The sequence below is a fragment of the Triticum aestivum genome, chromosome 6D, assembly GCF_018294505.1.
Source record: "Triticum aestivum cultivar Chinese Spring chromosome 6D, IWGSC CS RefSeq v2.1, whole genome shotgun sequence".
Taxonomy (NCBI): Eukaryota; Viridiplantae; Streptophyta; class Magnoliopsida; order Poales; family Poaceae; genus Triticum; species Triticum aestivum.
The window spans coordinates 481,270,478-481,295,130 of NC_057811.1; the positions used below are offsets into that span (position 1 = coordinate 481,270,478).

At 42.4% G+C, this 24,653-nt stretch overlaps 2 protein-coding genes across 3 annotated transcripts; both read left to right on the top strand.

The window, feature by feature from the left end:
- Positions 1-3,732: 3,732 nt before the first annotated feature.
- On the top strand, positions 3,733-17,450 carry LOC123146168 (myosin-8). The gene is made up of 39 exons (XM_044565755.1): positions 3,733-4,326; positions 5,396-5,524; positions 5,700-5,843; positions 5,979-6,124; positions 6,255-6,411; positions 6,505-6,563; positions 6,657-6,816; positions 7,198-7,347; positions 7,448-7,584; positions 7,666-7,812; positions 7,928-8,029; positions 8,784-8,841; positions 8,950-9,051; positions 9,577-9,614; positions 9,720-9,846; positions 9,921-10,091; positions 10,195-10,326; positions 10,404-10,513; positions 10,612-10,672; positions 11,167-11,344; positions 11,446-11,651; positions 12,284-12,403; positions 12,724-12,822; positions 13,211-13,423; positions 13,627-13,766; positions 13,886-14,000; positions 14,098-14,136; positions 14,228-14,311; positions 14,382-14,552; positions 14,920-15,075; positions 15,165-15,350; positions 15,487-15,615; positions 15,702-15,772; positions 15,850-15,949; positions 16,024-16,080; positions 16,340-16,396; positions 16,534-16,614; positions 16,737-16,819; positions 16,928-17,450. Exons 1-39 carry the CDS (start codon positions 4,324-4,326, stop codon positions 17,040-17,042), a joined length of 4,533 nt encoding a protein of 1,510 aa, XP_044421690.1. The 5' UTR covers positions 3,733-4,323; the 3' UTR covers positions 17,043-17,450.
- A 763-nt stretch (positions 17,451-18,213) lies between these two features.
- On the top strand, positions 18,214-23,915 carry LOC123146169 (uncharacterized). Of its 2 annotated transcripts, none has more exons than XM_044565756.1 (7): positions 18,214-18,422; positions 19,122-19,328; positions 19,901-20,461; positions 21,384-21,448; positions 21,548-21,765; positions 21,845-22,083; positions 22,396-23,915. In XM_044565756.1, exons 2-7 carry the CDS (start codon positions 19,155-19,157, stop codon positions 23,716-23,718), a joined length of 2,580 nt encoding a protein of 859 aa, XP_044421691.1. In that variant the 5' UTR covers positions 18,214-18,422; positions 19,122-19,154; the 3' UTR covers positions 23,719-23,915. The 2 variants fall into 2 exon arrangements, with proteins under 2 accessions (XP_044421691.1, XP_044421692.1); XM_044565757.1 differs by having other exon boundaries at positions 19,916-20,461.
- Positions 23,916-24,653: the final 738 nt, after the last annotated feature.

A 24,653-nucleotide genomic window follows, 5' to 3' on the forward strand; every position in this document is an offset into this window, starting at 1 on the left:
CACTTTTGATAAATCGGATATCGTAGCCTGTCAATATAATTGATGGGCGTATACGACAATTACTTTTCATGTCAGGACCAGATAATTTTGCTTGGGTGGTGCCAAACTAATAGGGCTACCAATAACGATACATTGACGGTTACCCGACTTGATGTCATAGAATTAATGTTACTACCATACCCTACATTTCGATTTGTACAAAAAAACTTTGCTCTAGCGACCATCCTAGGGCAACCATGAGGTGTTTGTGTCCACGTTTGCCTTCTATCTCCTCACGCCTCTCGCCACCCGCTCCACCATGATGTATCATGTCTGTAACAACCATCAATGATGTATGTTGCTTTCTTTTCTAGCCTCCCTCACTCGTCTGCATCCCAACACACAACCAGAACATTTCACCCAGTTGTTGTCTGTTTTCAACAAACTCTCGGCTCGACTAGGCGCTAGCCTCCATGGTGCTAAGGATCGCCTAGAAACCAAGGTCGAAGGTCATCGACGGATCTGTCACCGCTAAATCGTAGTCATCTTTCCCTAGACCACACCTCATAGTCGCTACAGGGCGGGGCACTCCTATGAGCATATCAATGATTTAGGTTTAACGGAAGAAGAATAATGTCATGTTTTTCCATGAAGTTTATCTATGAGGAAAGCTTTTGTTTTTAGCTGATAAAGCTATTGTTTTATTTCCATGGATGGATCAAAAGAGCACAATAAACTCAAACCTGCTAGAAGCTTGGTAGATGGGGAACCTAGATCACCTGAAGGAGAAAGAAAGGAGTGTCGATGTCAGACTCGGACTTCCCACGAGTAAATGGAAAATCAGGAGAACTCTAAACCGATAAGAGGTAGAACCAAAAGCGTCCCCCTTCCATTCCCTTCACTTCCTCCGTGAAAGTGAAAACACGGTAGAAACAAAGAATCTGGAAGGGGCAGACAATGCACGCCAAAGAAAAGACATCATAGCAACCATCGCCCCTAACCGCAATACACGCGCAAGAGGGGAAGAGATGTCGGCAGGGTGAAAATAAAGATAGCCCACGAGGACGGCGGCGGTGGGCGGTTTCTCCCTCTTTAATAAATAAGAAAAAAAATTTATAGGACACTCGAAGTACATAAACCCAAACCCGCTAGAACCTAGAGGACCCACAGGAGAAAGGGGAGCCTCGCGGTCGAACTAAATTCCGTACAAATAAAAGAAAAACTCACACACACACGAAGAAATCAAAACCGAGATGAAAAGTGTGCCCCCTTCTCTTCCCCATTCTCTTCCTCCAATGACAACAACAAAGAGAGATTGAGAGGGGTAGAAAGTCCAAGCCGAATAAAGTTAGTGCCACCACACCACCGCCTCCCAGCCGTAGCGCGCACACCATGGCAAGGGATAGAGCTAGCACATGAGGGGTGCAACGTGGGCGTGTGGGGGGAGCCGACAGGTCACATTTTGTCGAAGACATGGCATATTTGGGTAGGGAGCCAGGGTGTTGCATGCAGAAGCGAAAGATTTGAGCGCGCAGGTGAAACATCAGCAACTGTCATCGCGATCGTGTGCATGCTTAGTCAACCCTCCGATCTCGGCGCCCCTTAGGCGTATTAAGGCTGTTTCTCTCTCTCTCCATTAAATAAGAAATAACGATAATAGTTTTCGATTACACTTAACAGGAAAAACCCACGCAATAGTGATACTACAAATAGAGGTGAAATGCCATTTTGTTATATGAACTGTATAGTACATCTGTTTTTATACTAAATACTAGTTTTTAAATGAGCTAAACAATAAAGCCTCATGATCTAAGACAAAACCATTCATATATATTATTTTGTTCAAGCCAACTGCATTATATATGTGCCATCTATCTATATATCTCCAATACTTTCTAGTGTCACTATGATATAACGTCAAAGAGCACCATAGAATACGTTTAACAAATATCCCGACATAGATTTCTAGAGTATCCAATTCGTCACTTATGTTTTCCATGCAAAAAATCATTACTTATGTTAAAGTAAAAAAAAACCTATTGACACGGATAATTTTTTGGACAATATGTATTGAATTTCCCAAGTCAAGCTACTTTGTGGCTCGAGCAGAGTACATGTATCTCATGGTCGACGCACCAGTAACATCTGCATAATATTCATCTAGGTAACAATGCTCCTAATTAAGAAAAATGTGCTTTTATGTATGAGCTCGGTTCGGCTAGGTTTCTTTTGGCTTGGCTCGCACAGACTTGGACACGAGCTGTACAATGAGCTCGACCAGGGGGCAACCTCGGATCAAGATTGGATCCAAAGCCCTTCGTATAAATTGTTTTGGTGTGGATATAGTTTTTTTGCGAATATTCGTGTGAATTAGTTATGATAGTCAATACATTGAGACCAACCTTAATGGAGCCATTGTACTTTCTAGCTTAAAGGGAGTTCATTTAGGCTCGAGGTCGACGCACCCATAACTATTCGTGACAAGGCTCTCAATTATTAGGAAAACGTACTTTATGTATGACCTCGAGTTTGGCTAGGGTTTTGGCTTGTTTCGCATGGAGTTGAACTAGGGTACCGAACTTAGACCAAGATTGAACCAAAGACTTTTATTCTCTTGCCAACCTATCACTCTCAGTAAATTAGATATGGCAGCCTAATAATTGTCGGGCGTGTATCAGACAGTCATTTTGCACGCCAAGATCGGATAATAATTTTGCTAGGGAGGCGCCAAACTTATAGTGTTAGCGATAACAACGGATTGGCGGTCACTGATACTTGATGATGCAGAATTCATGCTACTACCATGTCTTGCATTTTCATTTATAAAAAGTTCCATTTCACCATCGACTATCCTAGGTCAACGACAAGGCGTTCGTGTCCACGTTTGCATTTTTCCTTCCCCGTCTCCCGCCACCTGCTCAACCACAGTTCACCGCCTCCCCAACAATCCCCAACGATTTCCGTTGCTTTCCTTTCCAGCCCCATCCCTCGTTCATATCCGACACCCACCTTGAACGTTTCATCAATTTGTTTTTTGTTTTTCAACAACTCTCTACTCGGCTAGGCACTAGCCGCCATGGCATCAACAACCATTTAGGAACCAAGGTCGAAGGCTCACGACAGATCAATCACAGCTAAACCGTAGTCATCTTCCTCTACACCACACCTTGTAGTCATCGCAGGCTGGACACTCTTTTCAACATTTTGAGGAGTTAGGAACCCCCAAAAAAATGCCATGTTTTCCCCATGAAGTTCATATAGGAGAAAGGCTTTTATTTGTAGCGGGTAAAGTTAGGGCAATGGCGTTTTGTCTCGGGGGAGCATTTGCTGATGGGATGAACAACAAACTCAAAACAAATTAAATGAATTATTCAAGTTCTTCACATGTTCATGTTAGTGTTCAAAGTGTGTATGCCAATTTTCATCATGTATAAAAAATAAAGATAAGTAGTTAAGAAATGCCAAAAATTTATCGTCCATTGTTCTTTTTTTGTGTGCAGGTAAAGTACATGAATGAATGCATACATGCTAAGTTTTTTAGTAGCACATTTTTTGGACATTTTATAAAAATGTTGTCGGCATACATGAGCAAAATGTCCCGTAGGCGAATTGAATGTTTGGGTGAAACAATGTTTTGTTTTCATGGATAATGGAAGTAGATCCAAACCCGCTAGAACCATAGGACCCGGAAGAGAAAGGGCAGCGCCGTGGTCAGACTCAAAACTGAAGTAAACGAAAAACTCTAGAGGAAGAAATCAGCGAGAGAAACAGAGACAAAAGCGCTCTCCTCCCATTCCCTTCCCTTCGCTTCCCTTCCTCCGCGAACACAAAACATCGGAGAGGGAGATTCGGAGGGGCAGACAGGCAGCCCACGCCGAAGCAAAGGCAGCGCCGCCCACCGACCCCCAGCCGTCGCGCGCAGCAAAGCGGGAGGGAAAAGCCAGCGCCGCACGAGGGCGGCGGCGGCGGCGTGTGCGGGGGGCGCCGCATTTCGTCGGAGCCAGGAGAGATTCGGGGAGGGAGGGAGGGAGGGCGTTGCGTGCGGAGATTCGGACGCGCGGGGGAGGAGCCAGCGACCGCGGCTCGCGGGCGGTGTCGGGGAGCGGCTCGGCCCCGATCTCGGTGTTTCCCGTCGGCGTTTCGGGGCGGCGTCTCCTCCCGCCCGCTTGTCCGCGGGGACTGGATCTCGGCGGCGCGTGGACGCCGGACTCGGCAGGATCTCGCGGGCCGCCGGGTCGTCGCGCCGTCCCCCCGGTTCCTCTCGGGGCCAGCAGCCGTCACCGCTCTACTCCTCACCGCTGTACTGGGCTGGAGCGGAGATCCGCTGCTCTCAACTTCTGACCGATGGTAAGGGAGCCCTAGCTTGCTCTGGATTGCTGTTCTAAGCGTGCTTCTGACTTCCTGTTACCCTAGACTAGTGCTACCGGCAGCAGTTTCCCCCCTGAAATTTCGGGGGTTCTATTCACCGTTCGACTGAATGAATCCCTATGCTCCCCGTGCTAAGCCTAGCCCTTGGAGAAATGGCATGATGATTGTGGCAGATTCTGGTGGTGCAGGCGTTGACCTGCTTGTTGATATCCTTGTGATTGTTTGGTCCGGTGCACCGGCCTTGTTCGCGCCAGAAAATGGTTGATGGATGCCTTATGCTGGTGTGTGTCGTTTGTTTCGACGTAGCGCTGCTATGATTACCACGGAATGCGCGGGCGGCAACATTTTAGGAAATATGCATTTATTCGGGGTTGGCGATATGCGGCTAATTGACCTGCCTGTTGCTGCCACCGCCACCCTTCTGATTGTTGGGTTCGTCATGCCGGCCTTCTGATTGTTGGGTTCGTCATGCCGGCCTTGTTCGTGCCAGAAAATGGCCGATGGATGTCTTATGCTGGTGTGTGTTATTTGTTTCCAACTTTCGACGTAGCGCCGCTATGATTACCGCGGAATGTGCGGGTGGCAACATTTTAGGAAATATGCATTTATTCAGGGTTGGCGATATGCGGCTATTGACCTGCCTGTTGCTTGCCCCCGCCACCCTTCTGATTGTTGGGTTCGTTATACCGGCCTTGTTCGCGCCAGAAAATGGTCGATGGATGTCTCATGCTGGTTTGTTTTATTTGTTACCATGTAGCGCCGTTACGATTTACTGTGGAATGCGCGGGGGGGCAATATTTTAGGAAATATGCATTTATTCAGGGTTGGTGATATGTGGCTGGCTAATTGACCTGCTTGCTGGGTTGTCATACCGGCCTGGTTTGCGCCAGAAAATGGTTGAGTTCTCATATCTGCGTACGTTGCTTGTTTCGATATAGCGCCGTGGTGATTAACGTCGAATGCATGAGGACCAACATTTTAGGAGACGCACGTTTTTTCAGAGTAAGCAATGCGTGCCTTGTGTTTAATGTCACATCTATTCATGCAGGCGGCTCAAGCTTCCATCGCGGTGGGATCCCAGGTTTGGGTCGAGGATCCCGACGAGGCCTGGATTGACGGGGAGGTCCTAAAGGTCAATGGAGACACGATTACGGTCAAGTGCTCCAATGAGAAAACCGTAAGTTGTTTGTATGTATTGTAGGATTCGGCCATCTGGCCAGTTTATTCTGTGTGGATTATTAATGACAAAACTGCTTAGAAATACTATGTGAATCTGACCTTTCATAAAAGCATAACCATGTTGAAAAGGGTGTGTTTGCACCATGTTCTAATTTGGCCCCCCTTTTCCCCAGGTTACAGCAAAAGCATCTCATGTCCATGCTAAGGATCCCGAGGAATCACCATGTGGAGTTGATGACATGACAAAACTTGCCTATCTGCATGAACCTGGGGTTCTTCAAAATTTGAAGTCTAGATATGACATGAACGAAATCTATGTAAGTCAGGATCTCTTTATATAACTTATTACTGTAGTCCGACTGTCCGACACATATACTTTCCACTAATACTATGTTAAGAATGTCATTCATTTTTCTCATTTATGTCTTCCCTATTTCTTTGTTTGAAACCAGACGTATACTGGAAGTATTCTGATTGCTGTAAATCCTTTCCGAAGACTGCCTCATTTGTACGATATTCAGATGATGGAACAGTATAAAGGAGCAGATTTTGGTGAATTAAGCCCCCATCCTTTTGCTGTTGCAGATGTTGCATATAGGTAGGTTCATGTTGAGATCACTAGGTTTTTATAGTTTAAGCAGGCATTTCCAAAAACAGGAAATGAACAGTTTTTTTCCTCTCTTCCCATTTTGACTCGAGGAAAAATCTTGATTAATGTACCGTTACAGATTGATGCTAAATGAAGGAATAAGTCAGTCCATCCTTGTTAGTGGAGAAAGTGGTGCTGGTAAAACAGAAAGCACTAAAATGATCATGCGTTATCTTGCGTACATGGGTGGAAAGGCTGCCACTGAAGGCCGAACTGTGGAGAAGCAAGTTCTTCAGGTAGTTAATTTATAGACCCACCTTGTCCTGAGTAACTATTTCTGTGACCATCTGGTGTTTTTGTACGACTGATTAATCTGCATCCCTCCACAGTCAAATCCTGTTCTTGAAGCATTCGGAAATGCAAAGACTGTGCGAAATAACAATTCAAGGTAAGAGGCATTCTTTATATGATTGTTGCAATTAGTGTTTTGAGTAACTGTTGGTTCGCTCAACCAATTTCTTTTTATCTGTCATCACTGCAGTCGCTTTGGTAAATTTGTCGAGATCCAGTTTGATCAGAAGGGGAGGATATCAGGAGCTGCTGTCAGAACTTATCTTCTCGAGAGATCTCGTGTCTGTCAAATATCGGAATCAGAGAGAAATTACCATTGTTTCTACATGATTTGCGCTGGCTCACCTGAGGTGCTGCCCCTTACCTGTCCATTCATGCCTGTTTTTTACTAGACATATTTATATAAAATTTAAGATTAAACCTGAGGAGTTATTCGTATTTTACCATTTCTTGTGGCATGCACTACTTTATTGAAATTCAAGAATTCTAGTCTCTTTCCCATGACATTTTCCCCTCTCCTAATTGTTTGTTACTGTCACAACGGGAGTAGCAGAGCCTTTGTGAATCAAAGCTCTGTACACGAAAGCTATTCAATGACATGCCCCTCTGGCTACCATTTTGCTAACATCACTGTATATCAGGGCACTAAACATCATAAGCTTCTGCTTTAAATAGCTGTATTTCATATTAGAAAGCAATGTATGGTTAAATTATGCTATTTTACATACCAGGAACGGGAGAAATACAAACTAGGGGATCCCAGTACATTTCACTATCTTAATCAGTCCAACTGCTATAAGATTGATGGCCTCGATGAATCGAAGGAGTATCTTGAAACTAGAAAGGCCATGGATATTATCGGGATCAGTTCTGAAGAGCAGGTACATATTTGGTTCTGTAATGATCTCCTGCTACTCCTTTTTGATCACTTGAGGCCTCGTTGACTTAACCCCTTGCTTTGTTTGTTGCTTTAAAATTTAGGAAGCAATTTTCCGGATTGTTGCTGCTATTCTCCACTTGGGAAATGTTGAGTTTGCAGAAGGGGATGATGTGGATTCATCGAAACCTAAAAATGAAAAATCTATGTTTCATTTAAGGACAGCTGCCGAGCTCTTCATGTATGTACTCTGTATAGCTTCTTTTTAGGAACTGTTGAATCCTTATGCATTTCACAAAAATCTCAAACTTTGTTTTTGTAGGTGCGATGAGAAAGCACTAGAAGATTCACTGTGTAAACGTATTATTGTGACTCGTGATGAGAACATAGTAAAAACTTTGGACGCTGAGGCTGCCAAGGGTAGTAGAGATGCGCTTGCTAAGACCGTGTACTCACGATTGTTTGATTGGTGAGTTCATTTCGGAGTTATACACCGATTGCTATTCCAGTTCAAAAGCAGCTGCTTGACTGTTCTACAAATGTTTCCTTTTGGTTCTTATCTGACAAATGTCCTTTGATCCTAGGCTTGTGACTAAGATAAACAACTCTATTGGTCAAGATCCAACTTCAAAATGCTTAATTGGTGTGCTGGATATCTATGGGTTTGAAAGCTTCAAGACAAACAGGTGCTTAACTGGTACACTTTTATAGATTATTGTGTATTGGATGTGTCTTGGTCAATTCGATTGACAGAATGACAATGAGAGAAAACTGTCGGTTGGTTTGGGCCTGCTTTAGTTCTAGGTGAAAGAGGGGCTATTTGACTGCAAACCCTTTAGTGATCATGACATGAATACTTCTTCATCTTGAGGTTCTTGTTCACAGCTGAGCTCCATATTTCTCTTTTGTTGAAGAACTGAACCCAGTCCACTGATGAAAGGTGCCACCGTGTTAGGCCTTTGTTCTCACCTTTGATTACATGCTAGACTCATCAGTTGGATTTTCCGCACGATCATCATACGTATTGCCTGTAGTACATGTCAGAAATGTAACATTTGGTACAAACTACTTGGATGCTGCTTTTTCTTTTAAGAACATTGGCTATTGCCTTTTGCTTGTTTGATGTGAACTTGCTGTTTTTGTTCGAATTATGATCACACCATCAGTTGAGTGATGTTAGTTGAGCAGTAGGGGTGTGCAGGTCTGCTTGTGCATCTGTATCTGTTACTCTTAGGACTGTCATCATGAAGTTTAAGGTTTCCTTGAATTAACTAAGACTGACATTCTATTTTTGTGCATACAGTATTTTGTCATTATTATATTTTCACAAATTTTGTTTCCTCACTGATTCATTTCTATTGTTAATTTTTACCTACTAGTTATTATGGACTTCTTATGTGTAGTTCTCAGATCTGATGCAGTTTTTTTGGCTTTTGATAGCTTTGAGCAGTTCTGTATCAACCTGACAAATGAAAAACTGCAACAACACTTCAATCAGGCAAGTTTCTAGCTTTCTTGGGTGGAGCCTAACCCAGCAGCTTCACTGTTATGGAGTTCTTTTATTTATAGGAGAGTTGTTAACTCTGGAAGTTCTGCTTTTCTGCAGCATGTCTTTAAGATGGAGCAGGAAGAGTACACTAAAGAAGAAATTGACTGGAGTTACATTGAGTTTGTTGACAATCAGGATATTCTTGATCTCATCGATAAGGTATCCCCCTGCCCTCTTTCTTTGTTACTTTGCTGTAGTGTTGGGTTTGTCTCCTTGCATGACACGATCTGGTATCTGCACAGCCTGCTGTTTGCCTGCCTAAAATAAACAAGTTCATTCAAATGAGTGTGTGTAATTGTGTATATTGGAATGCTCCCCCTACATACCGATGTTTGATGAGTTCATGAGTGCCCATTTAATCTTTTGGTGTTAGTAGTAATTATCCACGGTTAGTGATTTCTGATCAGCAATGTCAAATGGTCACTACTAGCATACTCCCTCCGATCCATAATAGGGAGTAGTAGTTATTATGTTGATTTTTTTATTTTTATCTATGTGGACAATTCGTGGTTTCCATGCCATACATCTTGTCAATGCAGAACGTACCTAGTCAAAAAAGTAAAGCTGCTTCTACCACTTTGATACTTAGCCCCAATTCTTACATAGACATAACTTATGTTGGTATGTTATGTTGCTTTATTGTCTTGTCGTGTTCCTTCTAAGCACTCAATTCTTCCTTTTCAGAAACCTGGTGGAATTATCGCCCTTCTGGATGAAGCTTGGTATGAATGAGTGATAAGATCTCATTTTGTTCACTAGTTTTCTAGCATAGAAAAATTCAATCTTACAAATAGTTTAATCTCTGCACATATGATTTTGTGTTGCAGTATGTTGCCAAGATCGACGCATGAGACATTTGCTCAGAAGTTGTACCAAACTTTCAAAAATCACAAGCGCTTTGTGAAGCCAAAGTTATCTCGGTCAGACTTTACAATATGTCATTATGCCGGGGATGTAAGTATGAACTGCCTTTGCTCTGTTAGTTACAGTTGTTTTTTAATAAATCTGATGGAAACATTGATGTGTAGGTCACCTATCAAACCGAGTTATTTCTGGACAAGAACAAGGATTATGTTATTGCTGAACATCAGGCTCTCTTGGGTGCTTCAGGATGTTCGTTTGTTTCAGGCCTTTTCCCTCTTCTTTCTGATGACTCCTCAAAGTCGTCAAAGTTTTCATCGATTGGTTCCAGATTCAAGGTGCATAATGAATTGCTTTTATTATTATAATGATTCAACTGAAATTCCTGTTGCTTCCAGTTCTTCATGCTTCTAATATTTGCAATTTATATAAAATTTGCAGCAACAACTGCAATCTCTCTTGGAAACCTTGAGTTCAACTGAGCCCCACTATATCCGTTGTGTAAAGCCTAATAGTTTATTGAAGCCAGCAATTTTTGAGAACCAGAATGTTCTTCAGCAGCTCAGATGCGGAGTAAGTTTTGTTGTTGTTGTTGGCATTTCCGTTTGCTTCAAACTTCCAACATCAGTCCTAATATTGTTTTTTCTCAGGGGGTTATGGAAGCAATTAGGATAAGCTGTGCTGGGTATCCAACTAGAAGAACATTCCTTGAGTTCATTGACCGTTTCGGTATTCTTGCGCCTGATGTTTTGACTGGAAGGTACTAATTTGTAACTTATAAATGAATAACTGTTCTTGCTTCCTGGTTTAGTTGGTTTGAGCCTTTTACTGATCTTGGCTTGTGTTCATTGATACAAGTTCTGATGAGATTACTGCTGTAAGAAGGCTCTTAGAGAAGGTGGATCTGCAAGGTTACCAGGTATGGACATTTGAAGGAAACTTACATTTTTGGTGTTGTTGATCTGTGGTATTTGATAATTTAATAATGAGCATATTTTTCTCCGTTTAGGAACACCATTGCTAATTAATGTGGGTTGATATAGGCTTTTTATATGTGACCTTCGATGGTCCACGTATTTGATACTGGCTGTATGTTGGGGATACATATTGGCTTGATGCTAGTTCAAAAAAGTCACCACCTCTATGTGTATAAAATATTAGACTTTAGAGGTGCATTAAAGATATGTCTCCTATGTTATGTATACTTGTATAGACTACAAATTCAAGATGTTCAAAACAGCGTGCAGTATATGCTGTAAGGCCACTTTCTAGTTGATTAGGTGAATCAATTAAAATTAATATGTCCCTCAGAATATAATTCCTTTCTGAAATAAATCTAGTAACAATGCTATCCTTTTGCATCCTTGGTGTATGGACTAAACTGTATATGCTTTTGCAAATGTTATTATTTAGGTTGGCAAGACAAAAGTTTTTCTTCGTTCTGGTCAAATGGCTGAACTTGATGCTCGTAGAAATGAAGTGTTAGGGCGTTCAGCTAACATGATTCAGAGGAAAGTCCGCTCGTTTTTGGCCAAGAAGAGTTTCATTGCACTACGAAGATCAGCTGTACAAATTCAGACGGTTTGTCGCGGTGAGATTTTTGTTCTTTCGAATCGTAGTCTGTTTGGCCCTACTTAATTAGCTTTATTCATGCAATGATTTTCTGACATGGCTTTTGTTGAATATTTGAAGGAGAGCTTGCAAGAAGAGTTTACCAGGGTCTCCGCAGAGAAGCTGCTTCTCTCAAAATCCAGACTAGATACCGCATGCATAATGCGAGAAAGGCATACACTGAACTTTCTGCTTCCGCGCTTACCATTCAATCATCGTTACGTGGGATGGCTGCACGTAAAGAGATCCACTTCAGACGTCAAACAAGAGCTGCTATCATTATCCAGGTAACATAAAATTAAAATAACTTGTTTTGTGTGCGTGTGTAAATACAAGCAAATGGACAAAAGTTGGGATAATAACCGGCATAGGTGTTCAATTTTTCTGTTGATATATAAGATTAATCAGTAGTTATTGGTTGCTCTGAAACCGGAGAGATCATGTTATGTTTCGCTGATTGTATCTCTATTCAGCAGTTGGGTCATTGTCTGGATGATTTTATCCTTGGTAGAAACTGCAATAAGCCAATACAGTTCCTGAAAGCTAATTTTCTTCATAATTTCTATTTTACCTTTCAACATTATATATAGAGGGAGTTCTAGATTATGAAGTTTTCCTCTTTTGTAGTGAAAGTCACATATTTCCAGTCATCCCAGTTCAGTTTCTTCATGAAATCGAGAGCTGGCTTAGTATGCATAATTATGGGTTGTGGACTATAGATGAATTACAGTGCTCTTTTCTGCTATCTTTCTAAACATGACACATATATCTGGTCTTTTATATTATTACCATGATGAAACCCTACAACTTCGTTGCTACTATTCGTCCACACATTAGCTGTCTCTGAAGTGTACCATTTAGTCCCAAATTAGCAGATCAGATCAAAATGTTCACTTTATAATCCATATTTCTGTTTCAGACTCGCTGCCGTCAATTCTTGGCGAGGTTGGATTATTCAAGAACAAGAAAAGCTGCTATTACTACACAGTGCTTCTGGAGAGGAAAAGTTGCTAGGAAGGAGCTTCGAAAACTCAAATTGGTATGTTTATGTGTAACAGGCACTTCTTATATTCCATATACAATTTTTTTACGAATATATCTTGATGTGGGCACTGGAAATTTCCTTGGGTAAAACTTCTCAACATGCTGCCTTTTTCACTCCTGGAACCACCAGTAATTCGGTATTACATGGTATTGTACAATGTCACATTTGCTGGTTTCTTATATACCTGATAGTGCATGATAGCTATAGGCCTTAGTAATGGAATTGGTCTGAAAAGCCCTGGTGGTGAATAGTGCAAATATACTCTCTCATATCAGAGGGTCCATTCTTTCTTATTCATTTTCATTGCTCACCAGGCTGCACGGGAAACTGGCGCTTTGCAAGCTGCCAAAAATAAACTGGAAAAGCAAGTCGAAGAGCTTACGTGGCGCCTACAGTTGGAGAAGCGCATGCGAGTGAGTATTTTGTTACAAAATTTCTCCATATCATTGTAGCCTTGGGAATACTGCAAGCCACTGATATAACATAATGTGGGTTTATGCACACCAATTTAGATACTGTATGCGAGATTTAACACACTCAAATATGTTGTTAATGGTTCAACTTGCCGTTTGTTGGACTTGTTTTAAAAGGTGCATTTCATAAGATAACACACATCCAACGATAACATTATTGTCTAAAGAAGTGATCTGAGTGAAGTAAAATGTGCTTGTAAGCATTTTGGAATTTGGATTGGAGATATTTATTTGTTGTCCTGTTCTTCAGTAGAAGTAAAATGTTGACACTTGATTAGCTGATCTGAGGATATTGTACTATTGCTTAATGCGTGGCTGTTCGTTGTAGGCTGATCTTGAGGAATCTAAATCACAAGAGAATGCAAAGTTGCAAGCTGCCTTGCAAGAGGTGCAACAACAGTACAAGGAAACAAAAGACACGCTAGTGAAGGAGAGAGAGGCGGCCAAAAAGGTCGCAGAGATAGAGCCAGTTATTAAAGAGGTTCCCGTTATAGATACAGAGCTGATGAATAAGCTTCGAGATGAAAATGATAAACTTAAGGTGAGACCTGAACATAATATTGACTGACAAAGGCCTGTAATCTGTTGGTGCTTCTGTTATAAATTTTAAAAACTGTTATGGTTTGCTTTACTCCTTTTTTTTGCGGAGATTTCTTGCCTTCTAGTACTATTCAGCACGATCTGATATTTTTGCAGTTACTTGCTGTGTTTGTGTTTGTAACACTTTGCATTTCATGACTACAGACTCTTGTCAGTTCTCTTGAAAAGAAGATTGATGATACTGAGAAGAAATACGACGAAACAAACAAAATCAGCGAGGAAAGACTAAAGAAGGCAATGGATGCTGAGTCGAAAATTGATGATTTAAACATGGCAATGCTAAGGTTGTTCTTTTCCCTAACCCTACTTGATAGTATAAGTACTTCCGCATGTACGTTGATTGCTGAGAAAACCATAATTAGTATTTATTGATTGACCTTTTTGTTTTTATATTCTGCTTCAGGCTTCAAGAAAAAATATCCAACATGGAAACTGATGAGAAAGTGCAAAGACAAGCGTTGTTGAGCACGCCAGTCAGGAGCATGTCTGAGCATTTGTCGATTCCAATTGTTCCAAAGGTAGAATTGATGGCTTAAAATGATGTTTCTTGTTAATTCTGCTGTTAATGCTCATGCTTCTTTACTCAACTCTTCTGCTTCTTTCTCTGTTATTCAGAACCTGGAGAATGGCTATCATGAGGCTGAAGAGCCAAAGGTTCGGATTTTACACCTTTATATTTCTATTTAGTCTCTTCAACTTCACTTGCACCCTTAATCTCATGGCAAAAACTGCTATCCTTTTTCAGGAACCCCAAAGTGCACCCCCTGCCCTTAAGGATTATGGGAATGGCGATCCAAAGCTGAAAAAATCTTCTGCTGAGAAGCAACAGGTAAGTCAACATTTTTTAGTCCTTCAACTGCTTCTGTAAACAAGGTTACTTAACACTAATCTTTCTGTAGGAAAATGTCGATGCACTTATTGACTGTGTAGCAAAAAATCTTGGCTACTGTGAGGGGAAGCCAGTTGCTGCTTTTACCATATATAAATGTCTCCTTCACTGGAAATCTTTTGAGGCTGAGAAGACCAGTGTTTTTGACCGTCTTATTCAGTTGATAGGATCTGCAATAGAGGTAATCTGAAACCTAAACTTTGGTCTTAATATTCAAGCCATAAGTCAAATTAGTATAAGTGAGTGATCATTGTTTTTTTTTTTTCATTTTGGAGCTGACCACTGTCCATTTCACATCTAGCTGCATGTTAGTAAAACTAGATGTGCCCTTTTATTTTCATAAGTTGTCCTCATGTTAGAAGCTACTTTTTTTGCTCTAGAAGCTCGATTTTCTTGGTCTTACCTTTGTATGGATAAGCTCTGAACTTTTGATGCCATGTTTTTAGAATTTTGAAAGAATTTGGTTTTGTCCAAAGCTCTGAACGTGTCAAGCTGCCTTCCACCCTCCCCTAAAGTCAGTTTACATTTTGGATCTGTCTTTGATGCAGAATGAGGAGGACAATGACAACCTTGCCTACTGGCTCTCAAATACGTCTAGCTTGCTTTTCCTTTTACAAAGAAGTCTCAAAGCTGCTGGTGCACCTGGGACTGTTTCACGAAAGAAACCTCCTCAGCCGACATCGTTGTTTGGTAGAATGGCTCAAGTATGTTATTGTCCTTTTCATGCTCGTAAGTAAATGGGGAGAATTGTTGAATGTGATAATTGGATTTTGATGTTAATTTATTTGTCTAGGGCTTGCGCTCTGCATCTTTTGCTAACATGCACGTTGAAGCGACTGATGTTGTGCGCCAAGTTGAGGCCAAGTATCCCGCGTTACTTTTCAAGCAGCAGTTGACTGCTTATGTGGAGAAGATTTATGGAATCATCCGTGATAATATTAAAAAGGAATTGTCATCTTTGATTTCTTTATGTATCCAGGTAATATATCCTCGCTTTAGATTTTTTTTTTCTGTTTACTGATAGCTGGCATTGGGCCCTATAAGTTACCGGTTGGTACAAGAGCATAAACATATTTGTGGTTTACTATTAACCACATGCTCTTGTTAATCACAAGGCTCCAAGAACAATGAAAGCCAGCATGCTGCGAATTTCTGGAAGGTCATCTGGTCAAACTCAGAGCAACCATTGGCAGAAAATTATTGAGAACTTGGATATCCTTTTAAAAATTCTACAAGATAACCATGTATGCATATCTCTCTTTGACCCTTTGTTTATGTGGGATTCGCTTCAGCTGGATGTATATTTAATTGTCATTTTGTTTATCCTCAGGTACCCCCAGTTTTAGCTCAGAAAATCTTTACCCAGATATTCTCATACATCAATGTACAACTATTCAATAGGTGAGCTTAACTTCTGAAGTTCTGTTTTTTGATTGTACGGAAGCTAGTGCAATACATGCTTACTGTTTGTTCTACAGTCTGCTCCTTCGTCGTGAGTGCTGCTCCTTCAGCAATGGAGAGTATGTCAAAGCTGGCTTAGCTGAGTTGGAATTGTGGTGTGCAAAGGCAACATCCGAGGTGATCTGCCTGCTGTGTGATTCCTTGGTTTCTTTTTGTATATGATTCAAATTACTGAAGTTTCTTGGTTACAGTACGCAGCATCATCATGGGATGAAATCAGGCATATCAGACAGGCTGTTGGCTTTTTGGTACGGTCCTCTATTTTGTTCAGTTACATGTATATAGTTTCAACACACGCATGGTGCATATCTGTCTTATTGTCATCCAATAACTTAGTCATTTATCGTTGGATTCAATAAGCTTCATAATTTATAACTTTGGATGATGTAATTCATAACTTCTAGCTCAACAAAGCAAGTCTAGCAGTTTGGGTTTGAATTTCAATTGATCTTGCACTGTGTGGATTGTAACTTGCAAGTACTCATACATTTTTAATACTCCTTTCAGGTTATATTCCAGAAGTTCAGGATATCTTATGATGAGATAGTCCATGACCTATGTCCGGTAAAATCTCAAAACTGTTAACCCACTTTTTAATTTTGTTGATTTTCTCATGCTTTTTCTGGTTTATGTTTTCTTACTTTTGCGAAGTGTGAAATCGTCCTGGTCCTAAGCAAGGTTCAATTGTTTTCCTTATGTAGATTTTGAGTGTCCAACAGCTGTACCGAATTTGTACACAGTACTGGGACGACAAGTACAATACCCAAAGCGTATCGTCAGATGTGAGCTCCATTTCTTCAAGAACTCCACCGCTTTATTTGCAATTATGCATTCTTATCAGCGAGATACTACTTTCCACACGATATTAAAGGACAAACATAACTCGTCCCCTCTAATATTTCAGGTCCTTAGTAACATGCGGGTCCTAATGACGGAGGATTCGAACAATGCAGAAAGCAGTTCATTTCTGTTGGATGATAATTCAAGGTAACATAAGTACCATTTCATCCAACGATGTTGATATCATTGTACTGATCCACAGCATCTTAATATATATTCTTTTTTTTTGCCATGTGTTTCTGTTGCAATCCACAGCATTCCATTCTCAGTGGAGGATATCACCAACGCGATACAGGAGAAGGACTTCTCGGACGTGAAACCAGCCGAGGAGCTGCTCGAGAACCCCGCGTTCCAGTTTTTACAGGATTAGGGCCGAGCTTTATACTACCGCTAGATACCTCATCAGATTTGTTTCTTCATTTGTTGTACATTTTTTTCCTACCCTTTTCCGCTGCAGCATGCGTGCCGTGCCGTGCCTTCTTTATTATATAGGGTAGTCACTAGGGTTGGGATGGGATTTCCTCCCTTGATAGTAGAAGAAAAAGCCACACCTTTTAAATGGAGGCAAATCATTCTTTGTAGGGCAAGTTGAAGCCAGCCAGTCGGTCAGTCTTTTTTTGGTTTTACCCAGGGGCAGGGGTCGTTGGGAGAAAAAGTCATTGTAGTAATGTGTTGGTAGTATTCCATTCCCCCCCACAGTTATAGATTGTACAAATTTACAGTGTAAATCAACAGTGCAAGAAGAAAGAAATCCATATACCAAAGTGACATTGTGCTCTGTCTGTGTTTGTCTACCAAAATGCTCTGTGCGGCACTTGATGATCTCAGTTAAATTATGTTTTTTTTTCTTGGACTGCGCATTGTTGAAAGTCTGAAAGAAAATGTCGCTTTGGATTCAAGTTGTGTGCGGAGTGTTGAAAATGACAGAGGATGCCCACCTTATAAGCATCGTTCTCTTCAGTGGTGTCGCATTTAACCTAGGTATATGCTGCGGGTATCAACATAATATATATATATTTTTCACTGAAGGAGTGGGTTCTAGGCTGTAATCCACCATCTGAGTGCGGTTTATTTGCTTGTACTCCCTCCGTTTTGTAATTAAGCGACGTGGTTCCGTTTCAAATTTGAACTAAAAACCACGTCATTTATTTCCAAACGGAGGGATTTCCAAACGGAGGGAGTAGCACAAAGTTAAAGAAGAAAGCTGCAAGTAGAATACTACGTAAAAACCCACCGGTTCAACACCAATTTTATTTAACCTTTCCACGCAAAAATCCGATTTGTCAGCTTTGACCCTGAGACCCACAGATAGATATTCATTTCGAAGTTGCAGCAGCAAAGCAATGCTTGCGTCCGGACCACGCGACGCGAGGGTGGCCGCAGCGGCGGTAGAATTTGGAACCCTCTGGCGCCAACCGTGACATTCCCCCGAGCCGAAAGCGAAAAAACAAAGACGGGCGGGGGCGGGTGACGTTCCCGAATCTACCCCTCAGTCTCTGCAAAGACCCTGCCCCGCGCACGCATGGCTCCGGGAGGGCATTCCCGTACAATGACCTCAGCCGCTGGAAAAAGTGGCGAGCAATGAATACGGCGGGCGCAGCCGAGCTCTCCCCTCCCTCGGAACCGAATTGAATTGGAGACAAACAAAAAAAGGGTAAATAAAAAGGCGAGCGAGGGGGAACGCGGCACGAGAACCCGCCCCTGTCCCTCTCCGACGGACCCCGGAATTCCGCCGCCGCGCCGGATCGAGGTAATGGGCTCCTCCCTCCCTCCCTCGCCATCCTCTCCGCCGTGGCGTGGCCTCCCCGCGCGCGTGCGTGCCAGCGGGGAGGCGGCTGGCGCCTGCTGGTTTCGCCCACCCTGTTTGTTGGTGGGGTGGAAAAGGGAGGGGCCGTGCCGTTCGTGGCCATTTCGCTCCAGGGGAATCAGTTTCGAATGGGGTTCGGTTCGTTGGCTAGCGCGGCGCCGATTCTGGATGGGGTTTCGGGATTACTGGCGTGCGCGGAATTGGGGTTCGCTGATGGCTTTGGCGTTCGAGTTGTTTCTGTAGGCGCCCTGCTGGTGCTGGGGCGATTAGGGTCGGAGACAGCAGTCCCATGTGCGTTTCAGTTCGATTTTGTCCACTGCGGTACTATGCGGTGGGTTCTCTGTTTCTGTTTAGGTGGGGGAATCGATTCCCTATTGTTTGATGGATGGGGGAGTGCTGTGTTAGCTTTACTTGTTACTGATGGAGAAGAGTTGGGAATAGGTGGGCATGGGGCTAGTAGTTAGCATCTTCTCCTTCCAAACGATATTCCTTTATGGAGAGGATGGATTGAGGCTCGTGTCCTTATGTCCTAGTGTTGATTGGTCTGCGACGAAATCCCGGATTACATTTCCACCAAGTCCAGGAGATTAATCACAGCCATCATTTTTTTTTTCTGAAATAACATTTTCTTCTGCTATGCAGGCTTGCTCGAGCAGAGGTTTGGCACGGTTCGAGATGAGCGCCAGCATCACGGTGACCTACAAGAGGAAGCGTGGCGCGTCGCGCGCCCAGGCGGCTGATGCCGCCACTCCGGAGCCTCGTCCTGTTTCTAGCGGTGGGGTTGCCGACCCCGAAGCCCCGGAAGACGGGGCGGACGCTGATAAAGACCTGTTGAACCGATATGATCATGTAAGGGACCTCGAGTTCTCTCTTTCCTGTTCGTCGTCATGGAATTGTTGATGTTTGATGTTGTTATCTCTACTGCATCTGATGTTAGTTCTGCCGGTACTGACTTTCCCCGCCTTCTAAGATGGTGGATTTTCGCGCCATTTTTAGGAGGGCACGTAAGTTGCTGCGCCAACCGGTACAATATGATGCAGATATAGCTCCTCCTTTTGGTTTGGCTGGTTTCGCAGTGGCTGTGGGGCTGGTGCCTGTAAGATAAATGCTTAGTAGTTGCTTTGCTTTGCTAGAAGCTTGTAGTAACTTCTGAACCATATGGTTTCTCTTTATGGAAATCGAAGGGGGTGGCCCTTCTTTTAATAAAATAAAATGATGCAGGCATTTATATCTGAAAATATCAATAGCTGGATGTTCTCAGAATATTATATATTTTTATGATAAGCAGGATATAGAATATTGCTCTGAATGTTTATTATGCCATAAATTCAATGCTTTATGGCATTTTAATTCTGTATCCATATGTTGATTGTCTACCTTCTTTTGCATCTTATACCTTTTCTCTTCTGGAAAATTGACAGCCTGCCTCTACACAGCAACAGCATCTCTGCAAGTCAATGCAAGAAAGCGCCAGAGAAGAAGCACCTAAGCCATGTGCACATGCAACAGAGAAAGAACAAAAGGAAATCCCATTGTGCGAACCATTGCCACGGATGGAGCGACCTGAGATTTGTTCTGTCACCACTCTCCCAATAGCAGAGGCGTGTAATGATAAATTACAATGCACCAATGATGCAGTTAATCCCATCCCTGCTCCCAGTTCTGTATGCTATCTCAGACATGCTGATGGGACAACTAATCAAGCAGAGGATTCTAATAACTCTGCTCATGTGGTAATAAATTCTCATCAAGGCCCAGAAGATAGTATCAGACCTAGTCAATGTAAGAACAGATTTAGTCCTCAGCTCACCTTCCGGAGGCGTGTTAAAAGGAAAATTGATTTGGATGAGGCAGCAGAGGGAAATTATATGAATAACGGCAAAGGGTACTCAACACTGGCATGTAGCCCAGCAAGTTTGTCAGTTAATGCTACAGCCTTGCTTGAAGTAACTAATGCTGATTCTTTGGATATTGCAGATAAGGTATGCTTTCTCACTCGTCCTACCACACTCTTGTACTGTGCTGCAAAAATGGCATTGTTTTAATTCTTTACTCATATTCATGATGCTATGGTTTTCCTTTTACATGGTTATTTGCTTAAGAACTTGGATTTGAATATGGTAAGTTAATAACAAGGCGAATATTGAAGTTCAGATTGAATGGAAAGCTAATTCAGTTGCCTTTGTACCCAACTGTAATGATCTCCTCACTTACTGCTGTTTTTTTTATCTACTTTTGAAGTATGATGTTATCAAGCCATAATAATAATTTTGAAAGCATATAATCTGTACCTCGTTTATGCTGATTATATATTTTTTCTTTGTGAAAAGGGACTTCACAATTTTTACCCAGCTGACAAACAAGAATAATGTGGCTATTAGTTTCTTTATTACATAAAAAAATGGGTGCTGAGAACTGAGTGCTAGCTCAGTGGACGGAGTTCAGGTTGTTGAACCCGCCCATCAGCGTTTGAGTCCTCACGGGGTCAATGGAGCCGCCGTGGGGATTCAAACGCTGGTGTGCGCGTTCAACAGCCTGAACTCGTGCCACTGAGCTAGCACTCAGTTCTGACTAGTTTCTTTATTATATGACTGCATAATTTGTATATGGAACAACCAATCAATATTACAGGCAAGAGATTTGCATCGTAACTATGACATAGATGTGCAGATGCCAAAGAAGTCATGCATCAACAAAAGAGAATTTCATATATGCTCCACTGTATGCAAGTTGATATTGCCCTACTTATCTCGCTCTATATGGTAAAATCATCAGTGAAAGAGAACATAAACATATCAAATACTTGAATACTTCACCAGTGCCAGTAAATGGTGTACTCCGTGATGGCTAAAGGTGTCCAAAATTATAATGTAGCATTGACTCTGTCACATATTCTGTGTGCAGGTAGCTACAGAAGGAACAAGTATTGGATTAACTGTACCAGCTCAACGCTTGCTTGAACAAAAAAGGTAACAAAATTGTGTTTGTTAGTACTGTGATCTGACATCAGAGTGATGTTATTGCTAGACTTACATGTTCGAAGGACTAATTCGATTCTTCTTTTGTAGTTCATGCATGCTAAAATCTAAAATGCAGCATACGGTTTCCACACAGCATATTGAAGATGTAAACCAAGCCTTAACTTCAGAACGGGATGGTACACCAGTTTCAGAATTTACTAGCGTGCAAGTGATCAGTGAGCCAGATGTAAGAGCGGAGGACTTGAGCAAAACTCTAGGTCGTGTTAATGAAGCACCAAAAGTTGTTGAAATGAAGGAGTTACATGGTAATGGGCTTCTTCATAGTCAGCAAGGCAAAATAAATAAATTTAAATAGGTTGAACTGACCAGTGTATCTGTGTACAGATGATCCTCCAGAATCCCAAGGTTCAACAAAACATATTCCAGTAATTATCTTGGACGGTGATAATGATGAGAGGGCCAGGGGTAAACTGCTGGAAAATTCAAAGGTTCCTGATCAAGTAGTCCAGGAGGAAAACAAAACCAGATTTAATTTTGGGAAGTTCAACCTGAATTCGGTTGAATTATCTCAAGAGAGGCTTCTCAATCTGAATGACTCGTCTGTTCAAAGGCTGCCAGATCAGGTGAGAATGACAAAATCACATAGTTGGCTCATCTTTTAGGAAGTGCTTCATTGGTAGTTTTGGCTTGCGTCAAGAATTTCTATGCCTCACCTGCTTAGAGGATTATTTTCAGTCAGTAAAACCGTTTTTCCTTCCCAAATCGTATGTAGTTCTGCCCTTTGTTTCAAACGAGTTTGTTTTTTTCTTGATATTTTATCAATCTGTGGATGGTTTACTAAACTGTATTTAATTCTATCTGAGTTTACAGGCTTGGTACATGTATTATACTGCCTCATATATATCCATGCATTAAACATTTTCTACTGCTTACAGGATCATTTTGGTACTGAACGAAAACAAGTTTCTCAACCAATTGAAAGGTTATTTTTTACAAAGGAGAAAGAAACCGTCCATGATAAAGAACAACATCAAGAGGGAACCTCAACATTACATACCTTGTACCCAAATTTTTATGATCCGGCTCTGTCATGGAAAGCTGGGAGTTCCAAGGAACCAAAGAGCATGCCTTCAGAACTGAAATTCAGAATAATGGATAAGGCTCCTGAGTCCAGTTTGGAACTCCGCTTGGATAGTTTCCAAGACAGTGGCATGTCTGCCCTTAGTCACGATAAGTTATTTCATGGAGGCAAGTCCAGTGGATCTCATGTACTGACAGAAAGGGTTGGCACATATTCCTACAGAAGGCGTCAGGTTACCTGGTCGGAAGAAGAGTTAGATTTTCTGTGGATTGGAGTGAGGAGGTATGGAACGAATAACTGGAACGCAATGCTTAGGGATACACGGCTACGGTTCTCAAGCTCAAGAATGGCTGAGGACCTTGCTAAACAATGGAACAAGGAGCAAAAGAAACTTCTAGGTGTAGATCTTCAATCAATAAGAACATCTGCTTTAGGTTCTGCACCGCCTCCCCATATAGCAGAAGATTATGCTGGAAGCAGTTCGTGCACTGGATGCTCAAAGCCTCCATTTCTTGCAGCCCAATCGGACCTTTCCTTGCGCGACGTGCACCTTCAGAATGCTCACTCTTCAGATAGAGGCCAACATTATTTGTCAAACCTTGGCAGGTTTAACCTTCATGGAATCGACAATGTGCCGAGAAATTTGTCTCTGGGAGGCTTCCCTGGAGCTTCTCCCTCACAGGGGAGAACTGGGAGCAGGCGTAGGAAGACAACCAAGCTTCAAAAGCCATACTATGACAACAGGTCACACTGGTGCCAAGAACTACCACAGAGGATGCCGGCTCAGCTCGTTCCCATCAACCAACAACCAATCAACAGCCTTCCTCAGTGGCTTACCAAGGGCGCCGAGACCGGTAAAAGCTGGCTTAACCCGGAGACGTGGTCGAGCGCGTCGCAGGCGCCAGGCCATTCTGTCGCAGATCCACTGAATGACAGCCTGAGGGCTGCCGCCTTTCTGTTCCCCGACGACAAGAAACCACATGCCATGCCCGACGCCTCTTTGAAGCTGGCGCTGAAGAGGAAAGCGGAGTGGCGCAGTCTAGGCAAGAAGCTTTTCCGGACCAGCGGTGACACCTTGGATCTAAACCAGAGGGCTGCTGCTATGGCAGCAGGGCCGAGCGGCGCCACCCCGAGCGACACCGGCGCGTCGTCTGAAGAGACGGTGTCAGATAGCTGAGCTTCGTGTCGTCGTGTGCCAAGTGTCATGATCTTGCGCATGTTAGTCCCTTCCGTTGTGTAAGTTGACAAACTTGTTGTCTTTGATGCTGAAGTTGGTGGAACACTAGTTGAATAGCAGGGAATGTTTTGCTGCATTTGCATTTAACTGGAAATGATTTATTGATAGATTGATGGTCAATGAACGTAATAATACAAGCTATCTACATCCCCAAGCATCGTTTCGTTTTTTGCTAAATGAATGAGCTTTGGGATGGCCATTGGGTTAGGTTCATCTAAATCTAAGGCGATCTGGTCCTTTGAGGGCAATGATGGAGAAAGTAGAGTTTGCTAGAGAGTGGATTGACATGATCATGGATGTGTGTCTTATATTTCTTTACAGAGAGAGTATTTTTCTAAGAGTACACCAAAGCGTATCATATTTTTATAGAAGGTAAAAACATAATTACAAAGAGTCTATCACAAATGCGAACATTCGGGTAAACATGAGACCTTCTCGTTACACCAACACCGAGCCGAAAACCTAAGCTAACCTCTCACAAAACGGTGCAAACCACCAACACCAACATCTGCTTGCCTCCAGCCCGCAACCTTGCTTAACACATGAGTAGATAGCCCCATTGGTGTTCTGTGATGATCTACCCTATTGAATACCCGCACATTGCATTGCTTTAACGGACCAAGTGACCGCAATGATTTAAGTGTCGAAACCTCTCCTGTCGCCCTTCCGAAAGTTCCTCCTTTCCCTTAACCACCACTCTTGGAAGAGGCCCTCACATTGATGCCAAGTTGGTCCGAGATATTGTACCAGAATTGAAACTGTTTTTTTAGCCATCGAGGGGGTTGAGACAAGGGAACCTATGTCCCCTTAGCTATTCTTGTTGTGTGCGGAAGGCCTGTCAAGAATGTTCCTATTTGTCGGAAGAGGAAGGGGCT

Bases quoted from the DNA above. Each gene is read 5' to 3' on its own strand.
- LOC123146168 (XM_044565755.1), top strand. The intron at 6,564-6,656 runs GTAAGAGGCATT...TCATCACTGCAG, and splicing joins GTGCGAAATAACAATTCAAG to TCGCTTTGGTAAATTTGTCG. The intron at 9,847-9,920 runs GTAAGTATGAAC...ATTGATGTGTAG, and splicing joins TATGTCATTATGCCGGGGAT to GTCACCTATCAAACCGAGTT.
- LOC123146169 (XM_044565756.1), top strand. From the start codon at position 19,155: ATGAGCGCCAGCATCACGGTGACCTACAAGAGGAAGCGTGGCGCGTCG. The intron at 21,449-21,547 runs GTAACAAAATTG...CTTCTTTTGTAG, and splicing joins CGCTTGCTTGAACAAAAAAG to TTCATGCATGCTAAAATCTA. The intron at 22,084-22,395 runs GTGAGAATGACA...TACTGCTTACAG, and splicing joins TTCAAAGGCTGCCAGATCAG to GATCATTTTGGTACTGAACG.